This window comes from Suricata suricatta, chromosome 7, assembly GCF_006229205.1.
Source record: "Suricata suricatta isolate VVHF042 chromosome 7, meerkat_22Aug2017_6uvM2_HiC, whole genome shotgun sequence".
Classification (NCBI taxonomy): Eukaryota; Metazoa; Chordata; class Mammalia; order Carnivora; family Herpestidae; genus Suricata; species Suricata suricatta.
The window spans coordinates 11,125,969-11,143,468 of NC_043706.1; the positions used below are offsets into that span (position 1 = coordinate 11,125,969).

The following is a 17,500-nucleotide window of genomic DNA, read 5'->3' on the forward strand; positions in this document are numbered from 1 at the left end:
GTCAGGCTCTGTGCTGACAGCTCAGAGCCTGGCATCCGTTTCAGATTCTCTGTCTCCCTCTCTCTGCCTCTCTCCTGCTCACACACTCACTCGCTTGCTCTCTCTTACTCTCAAAAACAAACATTAAAATAAAATTTTAAAAACAGAAACAGAATACACATTCAAGTACACATTGAACTTCCCCCAGAAAAGATCACATATTGGGCCAAAAAATAAGTCTCAATAAATTTAAAATGGTCAAAGTCATATATGCTGTGCATCTTTTCTGACCAGAACACTATGAATCTTGAGGTCAACCACAAGAAAAAAACTGGAGAGAGCACATATACATGAAGGTTAAATAACATGCTGTTACACAATGAAAAAGTACATGGAAACAAATGAAAATGAACATACAATGGTTCAAACCTTTGGCATACAGTGAAAGCGGTTCCAAAGGGAAGTTTATAGCAATGCAGGCTTACTTCAAAAAGCAAGAAAAATCTCAAATAAATAACCTAAGCATGCACCTAAGAGAGTCAGAAAAGGAACAACAAATGAAGCCCGAAGACAGCAAAAGGATGGGGGAAAAAAAAAGATCAGAGCAGAAATAAATGCTACAGAAACCAAAAAAACAGTAAAACAGATCAACGAAACCAGGAGCTGGTTCTTTGAAAAAACAAGAACAAAAAAACTGTTAAACCTTTAGCCAAACTCATCAAGAAAAAAAGAACAAGGATTCAAAGAAATAAAATCACAAATGAGTTAGGGGAAACAACCAACACCTCAGAAATACAAACTATTACAAAATATATTATGAAAAACCACATGCCAACCAAATGGGACAACTTCAAAGAAATGGATCAATTCCTAGAAACACATAACCTACCAATATGGAACCAGGAAGAAATACAAAATTTGACCGGACTGATTACCAGCAAAGAAATTAAATCAGTCATCCAAAGACTCCCAACAAATAAAAGTCCAGGACCAGATGGCTTCACAGGGGAATTCTACCAAACATTATAGAAGAGTTAATACCTATTCTTCTCAAACTATTCCAAAAAGTAGAGGAGGAAGAAAAGCTTCCAAATTCATTCTATGAGGCCAGCTTTACCCAGATTCCAAACCCAGATAAAGATACTACGAAAAAAAGAGAACTACAGACCAGTATCTCTGATGACCATAGATGCAAAAATCCTCAACAAAATGCTGGCAAACCAAATCCAGCAATACATATAAAAAATCATTCACCATGATTAAGTGGGATTTATTCCTGGCCTGCAAGAGTGGTTCAATATTTGCAAACTAATCAACACGTAAGTCACACCAGTAAGAAAAAGGATAAGAATTGCATTATTTCCACAGATGCAGAAAAATCATTTGACAAAGCACAACATCAACTCATGTTAAAAACCCGCAACAAAGCTGGTTTAGAGTGAACACATCAGAACATAACAAAGGCCATGTATGAAAAACCCACCGCTAACATCAGCCTCGATAGCAAAAACCAGAGCTTTTCCCCTAAGGTCAGAAACAAGACAGGGATGTTCACTGTCACCACTTTTATTCAACATAGTTCTCAAATTCCTAGTCTCAGCAATCAAACAACAAAAGAAATAGAAGGCATCCAATCAGTAAGGAAGATGTAAACATTTTACTATTGACAGATGACATGATGCTAGACACAGAAAACTCAAAATACTCTACCAAAAAACTGCTAGAACTGATTAGCAAATTCCGTAGAATCATAGGATATAAAATCAATCTACAGAAATCAGTTGCATTTCTATACATCAATAACGAAGCAACAGAAAGAAAAATTAAGAAGACAATCCCATTTACAACTGCATCTAAAAACAATTAAGATGCCTAGGAACAAACCTAAGAAAAAAGAGACCAGTACTCTGAAAATATAAACCACTGATGAAAGAAACTGAAGAGGACATAAAAAAAATTGAAAGACAGTTGATGCTCATGGATTAGAAAAACAAATATTGGGGGCACGTGGGAGGCTCAGTTTGGTTGAGTGTCTGACTTCAGCTCATGTCATGATTTCATGGCTCATGAGTTTGAGCCCTGTGTCAGAGCCTGGAGCCTGCTTCAGATTCTGTGACTCCCTCTTTCTCTGCCCCTTCCCCACTCATGCTCTCATGCTCATGCTCTCACGCTTTCTCTCAAAAATATAAAAATGTTTTTAAAAATAAATAAAAACAAAATTGTTAAAATGTCCATACCACCAAAAGCAATCTACAGATTTAATGCAAAATACCACCAGCAATTTTTACAGGGCTAGAACAGCCCCAAAATGTGTATGCAACCACAAAAGACCCCAAATAGCCAAAGTGACCTTGAAAAAGAAAAGTGAAGCTGTAGGCCTCACAATTCCACACTTCAAATTATACTACAAAGCTGTAGCCATCAATGCAGTATGGTACTGGCACAAAAATAGACACATAGATCAACAGAACAGAATATAAAATCCAGAAAAGAACCCACAATTCTATGGTAAATTAATCTTGGACAAAGCAGTTAAGAATATCCAATGGAAAAAAGCCAGTCTCTTCAACAAATTATACTAAAAAAAAAAAAAGTCGACAGCTACATGCAAAAGAATGAAACTAGACCACTCTCTTACACCATACACACAAAAAAATCTCAAAATGCATTGAAAACATAAATATAACACCTGAAGCCATCCTTAAAGAGAACACAGATGGTAACTTCTTTGACATTGGCGATGGCAACATTTTTCTAGATATGTTTCCTGAGGCAAGAAAAACAAAAGCAAAAACAAACACTTGAGACTACATCAAAGTAAAAAGCTTCTACACAATGAAGGGAACAATCAACAAAACTACAACGCAACCTACTGAATGGGAGAGGATACTTGCAAAGGAAAAATCTGATAAAGGGCTCGTGTCCCAAAAAATATAAAGAACCGATACAACTCAACACCCAAAAAAAAAATAATCCAATCAAGAATGAGAAGACAGGAGCAGACATTTTTCTAAAGAACGACATACACGTGGCCACAGACACATGAAAAGACGTCAACATCACTCATTCTCAGGGAAAGGCAAATCAAAACTACAATGAGGTGTCACCTCACACCTCCCAGAATGTCTAAAACCAACAACACAAGAAACAACACGTGTTGGCGATGATGTGGAGGAAATGGAGTGTCTTGCACTGTTGGTGGGAATGTAAACTGCTGCAGCCGCTGTGGAAAACAGTGTGGAGTCTCTCAAAAAGTTAAAAATGGAAGCACCCTTTTATCCAGTAATTGCACTGGGTATTCATCCCAAAAATACCAAAACACTAACTCGAAGGGACACATGCACCCCTATGTTGACTGCAGTATTATTTACAAGAGCCAAAGAACGGAAGCAGCCCAGTGTCCATCGATAGATGAATGGATAAAGAAGAGGTGGTGTATACACATACAATGGATTAGTATCAACAGTGAAAAAGAATGAACTCTTGCCATGCACAACAACATAGATGGAGCTAGAGAGTATAACACTAAGCAAAAGAAGTCAGAGAAAGACAGATACCATATGATGTCACACATACGTGAAATTTAAGAAACAAAATAGTCAAGCAAAGAAAAAAAAAAAAAAACAGACACACAAGCCCAGAAATAGACTCCTAAATGTAAAGAACAGATGGTTATTGGAGGGGAGGTGAGTGGGGGGCTGGGGGAAATGGGTGATGGGTTTATCATACTGAACACTGAGTAATATATAGAATTACTGAATCACTAGATCATATACCTAGAACTAACATAAAAAAGGAAAGTTACACCTTTTAAACACTAATTGCCACTTGTCAAAAAAAAAAAAAAAAAAGACACTGTACCAACTATGTCAGACTCCTAATTGCCCAACCCTATCCACCCATCCCTTCTTACTAAAAGGATCCTGTGTTTGATACTGCAACGTGCTTAGTTTTAAAATATTTTCTTTTTTTTTTTATCGCTATTATTGTTCAGAGTAGAGCATAATCCTGTTCTGGCCAAGGAAATGTAAAGAGAAATCTACTGTTGGAACTTTCTGGAAAGCTATTACTTCACCAGTGAAAGAGGGTGATGCTCGGCTGGCACCCCCCTCTAGCCCTTTGCCCTTCACGTCTTCTCTGCTTAGAATCTGGACACAATGGCAGATGGCAGCAACTGCCTCCTGGAAGGACTAGAAACTAGAGGGGACACCTCCCTGGACAGCCACACCAAGCCTGGACAGGCTGTTTCCGAACTGCTTCTAATGAGAAAACAATAAAGTCCTCAATTAGGCCACTCTAGATGGGGTTCTGTTATCCATGGACCAATACAATCATCAACACAATAAGCGAAAACCTGGGGCGCATGGGCAGCGAAGCGTCCGACTTTGGCTCACGCCATGATCAGGTAATGGGACCGAACCCTGCTTGGGATTCTGTGTCTCTCCCTCTCTCTCTGCCTCTCCCCCACTCCCTCTCTTTCTCTCTCAAAATAAATAAACTTTCAAAAAAGATGAAGGAAAAAATAGAATGAAAAATATACACCATCACAACTTACAATGAATTTAACCCATCCATTAATTCAAAAGGAAAAGCAGCAGAGATCATACCTTAACAGTAGCAGAATTCAATTTCATACCACATCGGTAAGTCCTTGCTATCTGTGGAGTGAGATGGATTTCCTTGGTAAGTTGTCTCCATTTTCTACATTCAGGCTTTGTACACTGAACCTAGATGGAAAGTAACAGTCAAGGTCAGTGAGTTGGCTAATCTTGTGCTAGCACCTCCATCCTCTACCGCTCGCTCCGTCATCTTTTCCACACTATCTGACCAAACTTTTTGCACTAAGTACTTTTTCTCCCCCTTGCGTGACCAGCACTCATATAATCCACTTTTACCCCATGAGGTAAATACGGATTCAATACTAGCTCCGGCACATAGTGCAAAGATCTAGGTACTGTTGTAATAAACACCTTCCAGCTCTAACCCAAAGGAATAATCGGAGCTAAATTTAGCTAGTCAAAAAGGATGGGCATTGAACAGAACTGGAAACTGGAATGGGAAAAAAAAAAAAAAAGGACACTAGTGAAAAAAAAAAAAACGATAAAATCCAAATACATTCTGTAATGTAGCTATTAGTACTGTGCCAATGTTAATTTCTGAGCTCTGTGTCATGGTTGTTGGGTGGTAACATCAGGAGAAACTGGATGAAGGATACATTGGAATTCCCTGTTACTATCCTTGCAACTTTTCCATAAATTTAAAATTATTCCACAGTAAAAGGTTTATTTGTTCAGTGTGCAGATATCCATAAAGACAGAATAAAGTCAAACACCTCCTTCACATACATACAAAAATTAGCTCCAAATGGATCAAACACCTAAATGAAAAGCTAACGTGATAGAACTCTTGGAAGAAAACACAGGAGTCCATCTTCATGACCTCAGATTTGGCAATGGATTGTTTTTTAATAGTTTATTGTCATGCTGATTTCCATGTAACACCCAGTGTTCACCCCAACAAGTGCCCTTCTCCATGCCCATCACCCCTTTTCCCCTCTCCGCCTCCCCCATCAACCCTCAGTTTCTTCTCAGTATTTAAGACTCTTATGGTTTGCCTCCCTCCCTCTCCTTAACTACTTTTTCCCCTTCCCCTTCCCCACTGTCAAGTTTCTCCTATTCCACATGAGTGAAAACATATGGTACCTGTTCTTCTTTGCCTGACTTATTTCACTTAACATAATACCTGCTACAAATGGCCAGATTTCATTCTTTCTCATTGCCATGTAGTGTTCCAATATATAGATAAACCACATCTTCTTGATCCATTCATCGGTTGATGGACACTTAGACTCTTTCCATGATTTGGCTTTTGTTGAAAGCGCCACTATGAACATTGGGGTACATATGCCCCTATGCATCAGCACTTCTGTATCCCTTGAGGAAATTCCTAACCGTGCTACTGCTACCAATGGATTCTTGGATATGACACTCAAAGCACAAGCAAGAAGAGAAAAAATGGATAAACTGAACTTCAAAATTAAAAATTTGTATGCATCAAAAGACGCTATCAAGAAGTGAAAAGGCAACCTACAGTAGAAAATATTTGCAAGTCGTATATCATCAGGGTTGAGGATCCAAAACATAAAGAACTCTTACAACTCAACAACAAAAGATATATAACCCAATTTAAAAATGGGCAAAAGATGCCTTGTTTTTTCTTGTCTGATTGCTGCATAAAGAAATAAAAGGCTCTGGGGAGCCTGAGTGGCTCAGTCGGTGAAGCACGATCTTCAGCTCAGGTCGTGATCTTGCAATTCGAGAGGTCAAGCTCCCTGTTGAATTTTGCACTGACAGCTCAGAGCCTGGAGCCTGCTTCGGATTCTGTGTCTCCTTCTTTCTCTGTCCCTCCCCTGCTGGTGCGCGTTCACATGTGCCGCATGCTGTCTCTCTCTCTCAAAAAAGTAAATAAACATTTAAACAAGGAAATAAAAGGCAACCAAATTGGTAAGGGAGAAGTAAAACTGTCAGTTACTACTGGCAGATGACATGATACTATATATAGAAAATGCTAAAGACTCCACCAAAAAACTATTAGAATAAATTCAGTGAAGTTGCAGAATACAAGATTAACATAAAGAAATCTGTTGCCTTTCTATACACTAATAATGAAGTAGCAGAAAGAGAAATTTAAAAAACATCCCATTTACAATTATACCAAAAATAAAAATACCTAGGAATAAAGTTAACCAAGGAAGTGAAAGACCTGTACTCTGAAAACTAAGATATTAATGAAAAACACTGAAGATGACAAGATGGAAAGATATACCACACTCACGGATTGAAAGAATATTGTGAAAATGTCCATACTACCCAAAGCCATCTACAGATTGAGTGAAATCCCTACCAAAATACCAACAGCATTTCTCACAGAACTAGAATAATCCTAAAATTTGTATGAAGCCACAAAAGACCTTGAATCCAAAGCCATCTTGAGAAAGAACAAAACTGGAGAGATCATAATCCCACATTTCAAGATATACTACAAAGCTACAATAATCAAAACACTATGGCACTTGTGCAAAAATAGACACATGGGTCAATGGAACAGGACAGAAAGCCCAGAAATAAACCCATGTTTATGTGACCAGTTAATCTACAACAGAGAAGAATATACAATGGGGGAAACACAGTCTCTTCAATAAACGGTGCTGGGAACACTGGACAGCTACATAGAAAAGAATGAAACCAGACCACGGTCTCTCACCACACACAAAAATAAACTCCAAATGCGTTAAAGATCTAAATGTGAGACCTGAAACCATAAACTACTAAAAGAAAACATAGGCAGTAATTTCACGGACACTGGCCTTAGCAACATATTTATGGTTATGTCTCCTCAGACAAGGGAGACAAAAAGCAAAAATAAACTATTGGGCCTCCATCAAAATAAAAAGCTCTGGACAGTGAAGAAACCACCAACAGAACCCAAAGGCAATCCAGTGAATAGGAGAAGACATGTGTAAATGATCCAATAAAGAATTAGTATCCAAAATATAAAGAACTTTTACAACTCAACACCAAAAAAAACACATAATCTGATTAAAAATAGGACCTGAGGAGATATTTTTCTGAAGAAGACATACAGCTGACCAAAAGACACATGAAAAGATGCTCTACATCACTCATCATCAGGGAAATACAAATCAGAACCCCAATGGTATCACCTTAAGCCTATAAGGATGGTTGGTATTAAAAAGTCAAGAAATAACCGCCTGGGTGGCTCAGTTAGTTAAGCATCCAGCTCTTGACCCGGGCTCAGGTCATGATCTCACGGTTCGTGAGTTCGAGTCCCACACTGGGCTGTATGCTGACAGCGTTGGCCTGCCTGGGACTCTCTCTCCTTTCTCTCTCTGCCCCTTCCACTCCCACCCTCTCTCTCTCAAAATAAATTACAAAACATCACCAATAATTTAAATAGTGTTAGTGAGGATGTGAAGGAAAGCGAACCCTTGTGCACTGCTGGTAGGAATGTAAACTGGGGCAACCACGGAGTTTCCTCAAAAAATAAAAAATAGAAACACAATATGATCCACTTATTCCACTACTGGGTATTTGCCCCCAAAAAAAAAAAAACCACATTAGTTTGAAAAGATATACGTACCCCTATATTTACTGCAGCCTTGTTTACAACAGCCAAATGATGACAGCAACCCAAGTATCAATAGATGAATAAAGAAGATGCGGCACAGGGGCACCTGGGCGGCTCAGTTGGTTAAGTGTCTGACTCTTGATTTCAGCTCAGGTCATGATCTCACGGTTCCTGAGACCAAGCCCCACATCAGGCTTTGCAGGGACAGCGTGGAGCCTGTGTGGGATTCTCTCTCTCTGTCCCTCCCCCACTCACACATGCCTGCACACTCTCTCTCAAAATAAAAAAGATGATGATGTGGGATATATATATAATATACATAATGGAATATATATATATATATATATATATATATATATCTTGGCCATGTAACAACACGGATGAACTTAGCATTGTGCTAAGTGAAATAAGTCATAGAAAGACACATACCATATGATTTTGCTTATATGTGGAACCTAAAAAAGTAAATGAACGCCAAAAAAAAGAGATTCAAATACAGAGAACTGCTGGTCACCAGAGAGGAGGTGGGTAGGAGGATGGGCGAAACCGGTGAAGGCAACTAAGAGTTAACTTCCAGTTACAAGTCACAGAAATGAAATGGGGGCGCCTGGGTGGCTCAGTCGGTTGAGCATCTGACTTTGGCTCAGGTCATGATTTCACGGTTTGTGGGTTCAAGCCCCACATTGGGCTCTGTGCTGACAGCTAGCTCAGTGCCTGGAGTTTGCATCTCTTTCTCTCTCTGCCCCTCCCCTGCTCACGCTCTGTCTCTCTGCCTCTCAAAAATAAATAAACGTAAAGAAAAAAAATTTTTTTAAAGAAATGATATGTACAGCATAGGGAGTCAATAATTTTTCAAAATGGACAAAAGACTTACAGAGACATTTCTCCAAAGATGATAAACAAATGACCGACCAGCACACACAAAAATGCATTAGTCGTTACAGAAATGCAAATCAAAACTGCAGGAGACACCCATGAGGGTATCTGTCACTCACGCCTACTAAGAGAGCTAGAATGAGAATAACGGAAACCCAGAGTCAGTGAGGATGTGGAGAAATCTTAAGCCTCACACACGCTGCTGGGAATGACGAAGGGACAGCCGTCCGCCGTGCGGAAGCGTCTACAAGTCCCTCAAAGATTAAACACAGAATTACCGTGCGACCCGGCAATTTTATTCCAGGCTATGTCTATACCAAACAGAACTGAAAACAAATACTCAGACATCCACGCACAAATGTCATCAGATGACTGGATTAATGGGATCTGACCAACCCACACTATGGAATATTACCCTTGAAAAGGAATGAAGTACAACACAGACAGACCTAAAAACATTATGCTATGAGTAAGAAGCCAGTCATGAAAGGTCACATGCTGCATGAGTCCTTTATATAAAGCCTCCAAAAGAGGTGACCCATAAAGACCGAAAGCAGATGAGGGGCGCTCGGGAGCAAGGGGGGACAGAAAGGGGCTGTGAACAACGAAGATGCTTTGCAGTGAGCATCTGGCTGCACAGCACGGTCAGTGTAGTAGATGCCACTACACTGCACGCTTCAGGATCGTTAATTCTGGGGCACCTGGTTGTCTCAGTGGAAGAGTATGTGACTCAACCTCAGGACTGTGAGTTCGAGCCACATGTTGGGTATAGAGATTACTTAAAACTTCAAAAAACTTAAAAATAGTGAATTTTGTTATATGAACTTTGCAACCACAAAAATAATTTTAGGGGTGCCTGGGTGGCTGAGTCAGTTCAGTGTCCAGCTCTTGACCTCAGTTTAGAAAATGATCTTATGGTTCCTGGGTTCGAGCCCCACATCAGGCTCTGTGCTGACAGCGCCTGCTTGGGAATCTCCTTGGGAATCTCCCCCCTTCTCTCAAAATAAATAAATAAAGTTAAAAAAATTAATAAACTTTAATGTGCAAGAGAAGCTCAGTTACCTATAATATTTTAAAAACTAGCCAGTCACTTATTAAATGATGATATATTTATCTAATATATACAATCACTGAAATATATTTTCAAGTCTGCCTACAGGGAAAAGTAATAAAAAGTTAAACTAATAAACTAAAAGTTAAAAAAAGTTATACACAGAGTACTAATTAGGATTTGTATATAAAAGCATGAAATTGTGCCTCAACATACACGTAAAAATACAAACAGAAAAAAAGATTTGAGAGATGTGTATCAGCTGGTGTGGTTTTAGTTTCTTCTCTACACTATGCGAGTTACACAAGTCTTCTACAAAAATAATAAACGTGATGTGCTTTAACCGACACAGAAAGAAGAATGAAGCGTAATGATAGAAAGATTTCCTAAAAACAATCAGTATTCTCATCTATTCCTGCCCTTGGCTCCACAAATGTTTCCCAGGACAATAAAGCATTATATTTTTTTTTACCCAGTACGGGAGCTGCTGGTCCGCCATGAAAGCTTTGGGGCTAGGCTCGGTTTTCCCGTTGCTAGTCCATATTTTTTTCCAGGTATTATATTTATCATATCCATCCTTATGGCTGAAAAAAAAAGAATAAAAATAAATCTATCTCGCCAGAAGCTCACCAGGTTTTCAGAAACAGGAGGCAGGTTAGGAAGTCTTACATGATTTGACTCGTCCTGTCTTAGGAAGGTGGGAAGTTATGTTGGTGCCCTTCAAACAGGCCGTCGGGAAGGGTGCGTTCCCTCCCGTTTAGTATCAAAAACCACTAAGAAGGGAAGACCACCTGTGTGTCCAGCACCTCGTAGTCATCGCCATCCTCCCCCAAATCTTGGCCCCCATGCCTGGTCACAGAAGAGCAAAGCGGTGCCCACTTGCAGAGTAAAAAGCATGAGTATCTACAGTGGACGCTCTGTGACCCCTGGGTGCACACACACCAAACCACACGTTCAAGTTCTGCCCGGCTGTAGTTGGCATTGTTCCAACAGGGGAGTAACTCAGCCTGGGGCTCTGTCTCAAGTGCCTGACCCCTTCGGGGGGGGGCCCCCCACCACCGTGCCCGCCACCATGGAAACCTCCAACAACTAGCAAACAAACCTTCTGTAGTAATGGTCAAAGCACTCGTTACAGAAATGCTCCCCACAGGACAGGTGATACCATCGGGACGTGTAGCCATTTTTGGCACATCTGAAAATAGCAAAGACACATAGCTTTGGTGATGAGTAAGCATTTCTTGTCTCTTTTTAAACACACGTATTAAGCACATTCACGAGCCCATTTTGGATGATCTCCACTTAGAATCCTAACAACTGAGAGCTGATGAAGTGGAGAAACTAAAAGGATGTTTGACCATATAGTACACGGTGAGGACACAGGGCTCAGGCCCCAGAAGGGCCGGGGCTTAGAGGTTCTCAAGACTCCCCAGAGCAATGGTAGGGTTTTATGACAGGACACAAAGGATGTCACTGCGCTTGCCGCAAGCTTCCTGTGTGTGAGGGAGACAAGCGCAGTCTCTACAATAACCTATGGCCCCAGGACTGAGTAGGAGCCAATCCGGCCAGCTGGACCCCGACCATCAGGCAGGCTGCCTGGCACACCTAACCTGTCCAGCAGCCAACAACATTGCCGAAGAATGAAATACAATGCCGCGGTGAACGCTAACACCAGCACCTCTGTGTGACTAGAAAATGAAAATGGGGATTTGTTCTCCAGGTTTTATGGAATCGGAAGCCTCATCTGAAGGTATTTCTCTGGCAGTAAAAGGTCAGGCTTGGGTCATCCCAATAAAAATGTCAAGAGAGCGGGCAGCTTCATGGTTCCAGTGAGGCCTGTGCATGTCCGCTGGAGGAGGAGACGGTTATCTGAGGGGGACAGGAAGCACAGGGACAGTATCCACACGCTGCTGGGCTCCACCGGGGAGCCCTTGGTCCCTCTCCTGTGTGCCCACCCCGCCCCCAACCCGCAGGAGCAACACGGCCAGGGTGCGTGGCACTGAGGACACTGCTCTCGGTCCAGCAGAGGAAGCCTGCTGGGGGGCGGGGGGTGCACAGACTGTGCAGACAGTGTCTCTATCCCTCGAGGACTTGCACTATCCAGCTCTATCGTTAGGGAGACGGTCTTGGAGGACGATGTCCCCCCACGAACGCTCTCCTGGGCGGGAAGGGGAGGCCGGCACACGCCGTCCACACAGACCTTTCCGACGCACTTGCAAAGCAGACGGGACACGCTGCGGTGCAGCCCGACTTCTCGCATCTCCTGTATTTCTTCTCCGAGCTGCCGTCCTCATCCTCGTCTGTGGTCTCCGGCGCTTTCTTCTTGGCCTGCGGAAGAACCCGGCTGAGAGGTTACAGTTTCCCCCAGAAGGGCGAGGAGTGAGGCAGGTGGAAGGTTTTTATCGCTGAAATAACGTCCATGTTGTGAGAATCAGCAACACCCGGGCAGCAGGTGAGGGGCTAACAAGACAGCAAGTCCCCTGAGGCGGCAGCATGCGAGTCACTCATGTGATAGAAATACACAAGCAGCACCTGAACGGCAGGGCCCGGAAGAGAGAACCAGAACACACGGGCGTCGGGGCCCCTGGGTGGCTCGGTCGGTTAAGCGGCCAACTCTTGATCTGGGCTCAGATCATGATCTCGAGGTTCGTGAGATCGAGCCCCACGATGGGCAGAGCCTGCTTGGGATGCTCTCTCTCCCTCTATCTGCCCCTCCCCTGCTTTCTTTCTCTCTCAAAATAAATATTTTAAGAAAGTAAGAAAGTCAACAAAACACATGAGCATTTCTCAGGAAACGCTGTACCCATCAAAATAAAGGCCACACTCAAGAATTCTTTATAGCAGTTATATTCTCTCAGCACTGCCATTAAAAAAAATTTTGAATTGTACTGTCTTTTTCTTAAGTTTATGTATTTAAATAATCTCCACACCCAAAAGAGGGCTCAGACTCACAACCCTGAAATCAAAAGTCACATGTGGGATGCCCTGGTGGCTCAGCCAGTTAAGCGTCCGACTTCGGCTTGCGTCATGATCTCACAGTTTGTGAGTTCGAGCCCCGAGTCAGGCTCTGTGCTGACAGCTCAGAGCTTGGAGCCTGCTTCAGATTCTGCGTCTCCTCCTCTCTCTGCTCCTCCCATGCCCATGCTCTGTCTGTATCTCAATAATAAATAAGTGTTAAAAAAAAAAAAGAAAAGAAAAAAAGTCACATGCTCTTACGACAGAACCTGCCCCCCAAAATTAAATAATTTTACAAAAAGAATTATACCATTCACTATTTTTGTTTAAAAAAAGAAAAGAAAAGAAAAGAAAAAAAAAAATCCTAGAAGAGATGGCTGCAAGGAACCTGCCAATGGCACCCAGGCAGCTACAAGCTGAAGTCCGAGTTCCTGCGGACAACACAGTGCCAAGCATGATCTGGCCGCGGCTCATACCCCGGGAGTAAGGGCACAGCTGTGCTCCTCTGCACAGCCATGCTGATTCACACTCCACGCCCCCGTCCCTGCAGTTCCCTCGGCCAGGTGGACTTCTTCCTACACTCTAGCCCTTTATCACCCTGTGCTGCGATCCTTCCGAGGGGAATTTCTCCACTGGGCTACAAGTTCCCTGAGGACTGAAAATACATCTTTCCATCTCTAAGACTTCTGCCCAAATCGTCACACTCTTGCATGCTCCAAACAGGTGCCGGGATGGCCCTGTCGGTGGAGCGTGCGACTGCTGATCTCGGGGTTGTGACACCAAGCCCCACGTCGAGCGTGGAGATGACTTAGAACAAAACAGGTGCACTGAGTGAACAGATGAGCAATACCTGCCTGCCGGAGCTCCTCAAAGGCAGGCTATCTGGAGAATGATCAAAAGATGCTTTTTTCTTGGTCCTCCTCCGCGGGGTGGCCATTGTTTCAGAAAATCTTCCAAAAAAAAAAAATAAATAAGTAAATAAATAGTAATGCTTTTGACACTCTGAAGACAATTTATTATGCAGTTTATGAGGGAAAAGCGTATACTCTGCAGTGAGATTGCCCTGCTGTGAGGCCACTGCTTTCAAGCTAATATAAGACTTAGCCTCGGTGTTCCCATATATAAAATGGGCACGGCAAGAGTGTACCCCACAGCAGCGGTGCACGAGCAGTAAGATAATCTCTTACAGCACCAGACCTGACATACTGTAAGTACTGTATTCAATAAATGTTGTCCATCACTAACCTGCACGTTTCAAAGGATAAAAACAAACACACCACACAAATGACTAATAAACCAATTACACTACTGTTTGTAAAAGTCAGTGAGTAAGAACACCTGGTTTTTGTCTGTTCCATTCCTCTCCCCCTTACTATTGTCTTTTTAGTTGCTGGTGAATTTTGATCTTATTAGACTTTACAAAGAAAGTTCATTTGTTCCCTTTCAGTAAAATCTCAGGCACAGTGTCCAATCACTACTGCATTTAGGAAGCTGGATCAGATCACTGGTATCTCCTACTAGAAAAATGTGTGAGCTCTTAAGCTAGTCTAATAACAGCACAGTTAAACAAACATTAGGAACCAAAGTGGCTAAGAAAAATAACGCCCAGTCATCATGAAAGAGTAAAAGTTATCAAACTAGTATTTTTAATTAAATAAGGAATGAAAAATGTTTACAATAAGTACTCAATCATGTATTCTACAATTATCACACAATTCCTTCCTTGATCCACTGCATTTACTACATACATACACACACACACACACACACACACACACACATAATCATAGTATGCAAAGTAAACAGGACATACAAATTTGGTAAGAAATTTGGAAGTGGGAAAATGTTATAAGATACAAACTCCTCAAATATAATCTTCATCTTGGAGAAAAGCTTTGAGGGCCCTGTAATCCAACTCTTTCGTAACCATGAGTTATACTAACATTCATAAGAGCATTTTCAACGGATTACTAACATCGTGTGTGAAAACTCTGCCATCTACACCGACTCTCCGGAATCTTGACATCAGTGTTACAGATGACTTTCCTCTGACTCAGTGTTCACTTTCTGATAAACCATTATGTTAGTTAAGAACACATAATCCCCATGCATATTGTGAAACGCATTACAATTAAGCATTAAGTAACTTGCCTTTTGGTTCTACACCACTTTTTATACCGCTGGATAAAGCACTAAGAACATTAAAAATACCGTCTACCTGGAATGCTCATACCCAAAGGCTTTCTGGATCACATTTCTATCTTCAAAAGGCTGTCCAATCTAACAAATATTTTTATATAATATATACATCCTATATTTTTCATAAAATGAGCCACAAATAAAGCACAATAAGTATGTATATAAAATATGTAAACATATGGTACACATAAGGATTACAGGAAAAATATTTGAGCCTAATGTCGGGTTTAGGAACATCAAGATCATCAGCCTACTTCTACGCAACATTTGGCTCCACCACCTAGAAATACCAGCATTCTCCAAAGAAATTTCTGGAAATTTCAACATTTTAATCCAACTGTGTACTGGAAAACATGCATTTAGTTGCAATGAAGAATTATACAATTCAATAAATGGTTAAGAGGAAATGAAAACATTAGCTATAAAAGCCGTCCTTAAATCTATTGTCAAGGAAAAATATACGTGAAGGTTTTTTTTAGAGTTACTACACTTTCAACCTTAATTACACAATTAACAGTGATATACCCTCATTCTTTTCTGACATTGTCAGTTCTGTGTCTTTACTGTTGCCGGATTCTTGGGGCTTAAAATGAAGAGAAAATGTTTTAAGTTGGAAGGGTTACCGCTTTGGGGCTTTAAATATAATCTCAGAAATACTCATCACAAGTGCTAACAAATTAGTATGCTTAAAGTGCTCTCACCTGGCTTTTCAAATTGATAAACACTTTTAACATTAAATATAACCAACTCGTTTCATGTTCAACTTAATTAGATGAGCATATTTCTTTCTAAATTTAAATGTATAGCTTTGGTTTTCTCTTAACGTGACAAAAGGGAGAAAAGAGCAAGGGGCTTTTGGGGGATAAACATATAAATGGATATAACAGTGTCTAGATTTCTATTTTAATAATTCCCAAGGTTTTTTCCTGAAGTAGCCTACTGAATAATATATTTAAAAGAAAAACACAGAATTCACAACAATATGAATCCAAAAGACTTCTGGATGACATGAAAATTTACAGCGGCATCGACGTAATTTCTAAAAAATAAGAAACTACTAGAAAGTTCTTCAGAGGCAACAGAAACAAGAACTCAGGGCCACTTAAAATAAGGTGGGCCTAGCACCTTACTGCACTCACGCTCATCAAATTTTCTGAAATAATAGAATCAGTTCAGTAGCCTGAATGCTTAGTGCCTACTTTCACTGCCTGAAAGACAATTTAATAGACAATTTAATTATTGATGGTCATTTTCTCCTGTATCTTCTGAAGAAACCTCCTTCCCGCCCCCGTTTCTTCCACTACAATAGTTTTTTTTTTTTTAAAGCAACCAAACAAAACGCAGAAGCCCTGGGCCTTGTGCATACCTGTGGAGTGACGGAGCTCCCCCAGTGGGGTGGTTTGGGGACTCCCGCACCCCCCGCCCCCGGGGGAGGCTGGGCCTCTGGCTGGCTAGATTCCCTATTACGGAACCCTAACTTTCTCGCTGGGCCTGCCTCTCTTCCTTCCTCTTTCACCTGCCAGCTGCCGGGCTGTTGACTAACAGCTCCCCCAAACCGCGGCCGCCCCCACCGGGTCCCCGGGCCCCGGGGAGTTACCCCAGCAACCTGGCAGTGCCGCTCGTGTCTGAACGCGTGGCGGCAGCGCCGGGAGGATTCCTGCAACACCTGCAGGGCTGTGCGGCGCCCCGCCGCCCCACCTCGGCCGGGAGGAACGGGCGAGGGAGCTCCTACCCCCGGACTGTGGGCTCGCCGCCGGCGGCAGACGCTCCCCAGGTGACAGGGCTCTGACAGTCCCCAGGAGAGACCCCCCCCCCAACGTTCCCGGCGCCAGCTGCAGCCGCCTCGCTTTCCGAAAAGCTTTTTCGTCTCTTCTCCGAAGTCGGAGAAGCAACAGCCTCCCGGGCTCATTTTTGCGCCGGAGAGGTGCAAGGAGTCGGGGGAGAGAAGGCACCGCTGCACAGAAAGGAAGCGTTGTAGGGGGGGATTAGGAGAGACCCTCAGCCCCGCGACGGATCCGGGAACCCCGTCGGTGCAACACGCCAGCCCGGGAATCCCTGCCCCCCACCACCACCCTCTTCGGACCCCGCACCTCCTTTCCAATCCGGGGAGGGAGCGGGCAGCCCCCGGCGCACCCGTCCACCTCCAACCCGGGCGAGGGGCGCTGCACACGCGGGGAAAGGCAGTCTGCACCCCAGCCAAGCCGCTTTGTGCCGAGCTGTCACCCGAAATCCGCCGCCGCCCCCGCGCCCGCCCCCGGAGCCGCGTGCCCCACACCTGAGCGCGGGCAAGACGCC

The 17,500-nt window shown here is 42.5% G+C and overlaps 1 protein-coding gene across 2 annotated transcripts in view; it reads right to left on the reverse strand.

The window, feature by feature from the left end:
• Positions 1-17,494, reverse strand: part of KDM1B (lysine demethylase 1B) — a 58,875-nt gene extending 41,381 nt beyond the window's left edge. The window contains exons 1-6 of one of the 2 annotated variants that reach the window (XM_029945345.1): positions 17,481-17,494; positions 13,857-13,956; positions 12,252-12,379; positions 11,157-11,246; positions 10,527-10,638; positions 4,587-4,706 (exon numbers count right to left, since the gene is read on the reverse strand). In XM_029945345.1, the coding sequence (XP_029801205.1) occupies positions 4,587-4,706; positions 10,527-10,638; positions 11,157-11,246; positions 12,252-12,379; positions 13,857-13,943 (537 nt within the window). In that variant the 5' untranslated portion in view covers positions 13,944-13,956; positions 17,481-17,494. Of the gene's footprint in view, positions 1-4,586; positions 4,707-10,526; positions 10,639-11,156; positions 11,247-12,251; positions 12,380-13,856; positions 13,957-17,295; positions 17,433-17,480 lie in introns of those variants that run through there. The other variant, XM_029945344.1, reaches the window with a different exon arrangement.
• Between the last annotated feature and the right edge of the window lie 6 nt (positions 17,495-17,500).